Source organism: Vipera berus, assembly GCF_964194415.1.
Source record: "Vipera berus genome assembly, chromosome: 11".
NCBI classification, from domain to species: domain Eukaryota; kingdom Metazoa; phylum Chordata; class Lepidosauria; order Squamata; family Viperidae; genus Vipera; species Vipera berus.
The window spans coordinates 20768299-20774298 of NC_138214.1; the positions used below are offsets into that span (position 1 = coordinate 20768299).

The following is a 6000-nucleotide window of genomic DNA, read 5'->3' on the forward strand; positions in this document are numbered from 1 at the left end:
ATGGGGTTGCTGAATCTTGCAAACTTGTAACTTTCATTCTCTCGCAGTGTTCTTGCTTTTGCAAAGATCCAGAAATCTCAGGCATTGTTTTTCAGCATTAAATATATTAGGGTGCTGTGTTGCCAGTCCCTGCAAAGCGGGTTGAGCTGACAGAGAGGGAGTCTCCATGACTGAGGGGGAATGAGAACTGGGCCTCCGCACTCCTAGTCCTGCACCTAAGCCACCACACTGCACCAGCCCTCTGGTGAACTCCAGTTCAGCCTGGCTAGTAGTAGAGATGTAGCTGCAGTCCGGCTTTCTCCCTCATTGTTTTTCTTACTGCTTCACTTCTTTTGCAGTTCTTCCTGTCCCCAGGGCAGATTCCCAAATGAGGAGGGATGAAAGGCTCCAGGTAATCCTGCCACGTATTTTCTAATTTCTTAAGAACCTGAATGCTGGAGGTGTTTTGGGCAGGTTGCAGAAACCTTCCCTCTTGGCTGTAGCTCCACCAAGCCAAGCATTGTGTTTTGACATCCTCCACTTAGTTTTACTGCCTGTGTTTCTTTTCTTCCCAGACTTCTGCATGGCTGAGCCTAGACCACCCCAAATGGATTTGCAACCCGTGGTGTGCACTCTATAATCAGCTATCTCCAACCTCGTCTTTGAGCATGCCATTGTGAACATCTTGCATTGCTACAAGAGAAGCAAAGACATTCTTGCCGGGACAATAGTTCCACCTGCTGCTGTAAGTGTTCAAAAACACAGAGCAACAATTTGGCCTTTTGCTCCTCCTTCTCTATCACTCCAAGCTCCTCCTACTCATCTCCAGAAAGTGCTGCTTTCTCCTTTGCTAGCTGTTGGCCTGGAACAGCCAGGGGGCACATTGGGTGGTGAGAGACATCCATCATGATGGGCCTCTTATGGGCTCCTTCTCAAAGAATTGCTACCTGGATCTAGGAACTGGGCTGCAAGCAGCTTCTCTGCCTCAGAAGGTTTCTGACTGGGTGGCTTCAAATGTGTCACATTTTGTTATTTTTTTTTCTTTCAAAGACTGAGATTTTGTGTCAGTGCAAGTGTGGAGAGTGGGGGTGGGGTTAGCTGTTAACTCATGAAAGGCTGAAAATATTCCCAGTGATATTCCACACCTCTTACTGGTTCTGCTTACACAACTGGCAGATGTTCCAGAGAGTGGGATGGTAGGACGAGGATGTTGGCTCTTGTCTCACATCTTCAAAAGGGGAGGAGTTTTGAAGCCAGATACCCCATCCCAAGGGGAATGGTGCTGGAAATTGAAGCACAGATCAATTGCACGCTTCTGTGAGGGTAGTTTCCCTAATGTCCAAAGCAGCTTCAAGACATTCCAGATAGTTCTACCTTTTGTTAGACCACATTCCACTTCCACCTATTTTCTTCCCAAAGTGCCCTTCCCACTTGCAGTAGAATGTGATGAGACCCTGCATTTAGATCTGTTTTTATTCGACCTGCAGCCAAAGGAAGAAAGAGATGCTGTGGTTGTAGCTGTGTGCCTGCCTACGCTTGTGTGCAGGTCTCTCTGCCTTAGGGGAGACAGCTTAGGACCTTCCGGCATCTCAGCTGGGATCTCTTTCTCCAAACTTCACTTTGGATCTCTGCAGAATCTTTGGACAGCCCCTCCTCAGGATTCCCCATCCCACAGACTGGTGGTTGGTTCTTTCCTAGGAACTTATGTGGATACTTTCACATTGGAGGTTTCGGCTCACCTTGTAAGTGTCTCCGAGGACCAAGGTCAAAAGCCTCCAGCTAGCACATTCTAGACATGCTTTGCAGATACAAGAAATAAATGAACTTTTGGGAGTGGCCCTGTATTGCCAGTTTTTGGGCCCACTCATTTCTCTTTAGAAATAAGGTTGATACCTGTACCATCCCCACTGTACCAGCAGACAAATAATTATTTCCACAGAAGTCAGCAGGAAATGCCATACTGATATTTAACATGCTTTGAGGGGTAAAGAAAGTATATGTATATGCTTTATTGCTACGTTTTGGTTATCAGTGCCACACCCAACATTCACTTGAACTCCCCAAAGTTGCTGATCAAATAGAGAAGATTGTTCATCCTGTGAAGTCTGAGTTCTTAACCACCAGTATAAGCCGGATAGAATAACTGAAGATTGAATGAGTGATAGAAAATGCCAGCATTTCCCTGGCAGCCTTGCCAGTCCAATTTTGGAGCCACTGATCAAAGCTCTTTGCTCACTGAGTAGTGTGGGGTTGCAGTGACCTCCAGGAAGGCCAGGCATTGGACTAACATCACAGGTTGATCTGTGTTTCCCAGTAATCCATTAATGGATTGTGCTGATACCATTGATTTCTGCTGTGGGAAATGAGTGGGAGGGAGGGCACATTCAAGGTGTGATTCCCAAGAGTAGAAGCTGAGACGGGAAAGGAAGTTCTGGAAGTGACATTTGCCATTGCTCTCTGCAGGAAGGGTGGGGTCCCAAGCTCCCAAATGATTGTGTGGTGGTTGTATCCAAAATTGGTACATCTCTCCTCAAACCTGCTTTTGTCATAAGCTAAAGATGTTCACCAATTCAGCTATCTCTGTTTTGTAAATTTAAAGGCACTTAAAGTAATTTCCTGATGTACTTGTCTGGTAAAAGAAATAGTTTAGTTGTAATAATGTTTATGAATTTTCCATGGATTAAAAAATCCACCTGGTTACTCTTGACTGTAGTTTTTGAATTTGTGTGAACTTTATTTGTAGAATAGTAAAGTCAGCTTGCAAAATAAAACATGACTACATCCAACATTAGACAGAGGAGCAAGACCACTTGCTCATTGCAAGAGTTGGGGATTAGTGTCGCACAGCACAAGTTAGAAACAGTTGCAGTCCACTTAGTTTGGAGTTCTCTTATAGGAGCTGACCTGTATGTCTTTCCTGTTTGGAATTAATATAGACATATCACTCCTTGTTCGAATGGATGAAAAGCCAACTTATTTTCAAAAGAACAGGACAGGACAGAACAGAACAGAATAGTATAATAGAATAATTTTCAATGGAATGGAATAGAATAGAATAGAATAGAATAGAATAGAATAGAATAGAATAGAATAGAATAGAATAGAATAGAATAGAATAGAATAGAATAGAATAGAATAGAATAGAATAGAAAATAGAATAGAATGCAGTACTGCAAGCTACTTCTGCTGACTGCCGGTTGCCAGCAGTTTGGCAGCTTCTCACCCACTCAGGGTTGACTCGGCCTTCTGTCCTTCCGAGGTGGGTAAAATGAGGACCCAGATTGTTGGGGGAGCAATAGGCTGATTTTGTAAACTTCTTAGAGAGGGCTCTCAAGCACTGTGAAGTGGTGTATAAGTGTCAGAATCCACTTACATTTTATTTCTATCTATCTTCTCTGATTTAAAACCAATCCTTACTATCTCCTGGATTCTGTCACACTAAAAAGGGGGAGGGGGTATACATGGAGGTTTTACTACTTTCACTTCCTGTCTTCACTACAAAGTAACCTTTTGTTGATTCACTTCGGGTCTGCTAACCATAACAATGTGGCCATCTGCCTTTCATCCTATGCCCCTCTGAACCTCTCCTCTTTACTGGCAGCGAGGGAAAAGGAGAGGGGGAAAGATCCAACACCTGGAATCTGTGCAATAAGAGGATTGAATGATCATGCCAATGGAGCCGGACTGATGTTATCTTTCCGGACGTTGACACCTAGAAATCTGCCAGTTTGAATCACCAGGAAGAACGGCGGGGTGGGGGGCTGCTTGGGAACACTTTAAAATATTGAATGGTGGGGGGAAGTTGCTCCTTACATTAGACAGGATCTGCAATAATAGTCAACCTGGAAGGGAGAACCTTGCCGGGGGACTTTGCAAAAAATACAATGTCAGACAACGAGGCAGGGAAGGGAGAAAACCTCCTGGAGATTTTCCCCGACTGAAAACCTGCCAGCTGTCAGGATCTGAAATGTCCTACTACTCAGGAGAAAAGTTGTTGGAGATGCGTAACCACAAACCTCGGTGGTCCATGGGTGTTGGAAAGAAAAGCGAGTGGGAAAAGAAATCAAGAAAGGTGACCCTGAGACGGGGGCCCAACCAACCAGAATGGAAGCAGGAGGTGGAGAAATCCCTGCATGTAAGCGAAGAGGAAGGAAGTTGGGCACAGCACGCGAACTGGATCCTAGAGAAAGCGATCAACCTGATGAAAAGAACCCTCGGCTCTCTAGGGGAGGAGATTTCCGAGCCCCACGGCCGCACCAGCACCCAGAGCTGCAGTTGGAGAGACACTGAGGGGGAATTGGAACCTGTAGTCCCAGGGACATCCACTGATCCAGTAACAACCATTTCAGCAGGTAATTTCTCTTAATAAAAATTCCTGTTGGAAGAAACCGTTTCCAAGAGTTCTGTTTTCTTAAGATGTAGATTGAAGTGGGTCCATAGAATAGAATAGAATAGAATAGAATAGAATAGAATAGAATAGAATAGAATAGAATAGAATAGAATAGAATAGAATAGAATAGAATAGAATAGAATTAGGATAGAATAGAATAGAATAGAATAGAATAGAATAGAATAGAATAGAATAGAATAGAATAGAATAGAATAGAATAGAATAGAATAGAATAGAATAGAATAGAATAGCCCTGGTGGCACAGTGGTTAGAATGCAGTACTGCAGGCTACTTCTGCTGACTGCTGGTTGCCAGCAGTTTGGCAGCTTCTCACCCACTCAGGGTTGACTCAGCCTTCCATCCTTCCGAGGTGGGTAAAATGAGGACCCGGATTGTTGGGGGAGCAATAGGCTCACTTTGTAAACTTCTTAGAGAGGGCTGTCAAGCACTATGAAGTGGTATATAAGTCTATTCTATTAGTATAGAATAGAATTCTTTATTGGTCAAATATGATTGGACACACAAAGAATTTGTCTCTTTGCAGAAGCTCACAGTATACATATAAACAGCAAGTAATAGGTCATAAAAGGTAAAGGTAAAGGTTCCCCCGCACATGTGTGCTAGTCGTTTCTGACTCTAGGGGCCGGTGCTCATCTCCGTTTCAAAGCCGAAGAGCCAGCGCTTGTCTGAGGACGTCTCCGTGGTCATGTGGCCGGCATGACTAGACGCCAAAGGCGCACAGAACGCTGTTACCTTCCCACCGTAGTGGTCCCTATTTTTCTACTTGCATTTTACGTGCTTTCGAACTGCTAGGTTGGCAGAAGCTGGGACGAGTAACAGGCGCTCAGTCTGTTACATGGCACTCGGGATTCGACCCACCAAACTGCTGACCTTCTGATCGACAAGCTCAGCGTCCTAACCCACTGAGCCACTGCGTCATAGATCATAATAAATCACAATTGATAACTCATAAGAAACCAATAGGAGAAGTTAGGAAAGATGTTGTTGTTGTTAGTTGCGAAGTCGTGTCCGACCCATCGCCACCCTATGGACAATGTTCCTCCAGGCCTTCCTGTCCTCTACCATCTTCTGGAGTCCATCTAAGCTCACGCCTACTGCTTCAATGACTCCATCCAGCCACCTCATTCTCTGTCGTCCCCTTCTTCTATTGCCCTCAATCTTTCCCAGCATTAGGCTCTTCTCCAGTGAGTCCTTCCTTCTCATTAGGTGGCCAAAGTATTTGAGTTTTAGCTTCAGGATCTGGCCTTCTAAAGAGCAGTCAGGGTTGATCTCCTCTAGGACTGACCGGTTTGATCGCCTTGCAGTCCAAGGAACTCGCAGGAGTCTTCTCCAGCACCATAGTTCAAAGGCTTCAATTCTTTGGCGCTCAGCCTTTCTTATGGTCCAGCTTTCACTGCCATACATTGCAACTGGGAAGACCATAGCCTTGACTATACGCACTTTTGTTGACAGGGTGATGTCTCTGCTTTTTAGTGTGCTGTCTAGATTTGCCATGGCTTTCCTCCCAAGGAGCAAGCGTCTTTTAATTTCTTGGCTACAGTCCCCATCTGCAGTGATCTTGGAGCCCAGGAAAATAAAATCTGTCACTACCTCCATTTCTTCCCCATCTA

General features: G+C 44.8%; 1 protein-coding gene across 7 annotated transcripts in view; it reads left to right on the forward strand.

The window, feature by feature from the left end:
• OPHN1 (oligophrenin 1) overlaps window positions 1–2684 on the forward strand; it is a 146488-nt gene extending 143804 nt beyond the window's left edge. For all 7 annotated transcript variants that reach the window (XM_081336940.1, XM_081336939.1, XM_081336938.1 and 4 more), the window contains 2 exons: window positions 339–391; window positions 555–2684. In XM_081336940.1, the coding sequence (XP_081193066.1) occupies window positions 339–381 (43 nt within the window). In that variant the 3' untranslated portion in view covers window positions 382–391; window positions 555–2684. The remainder of the gene's footprint in view (window positions 1–338; window positions 392–554) is intronic.
• Window positions 2685–6000: the final 3316 nt, after the last annotated feature.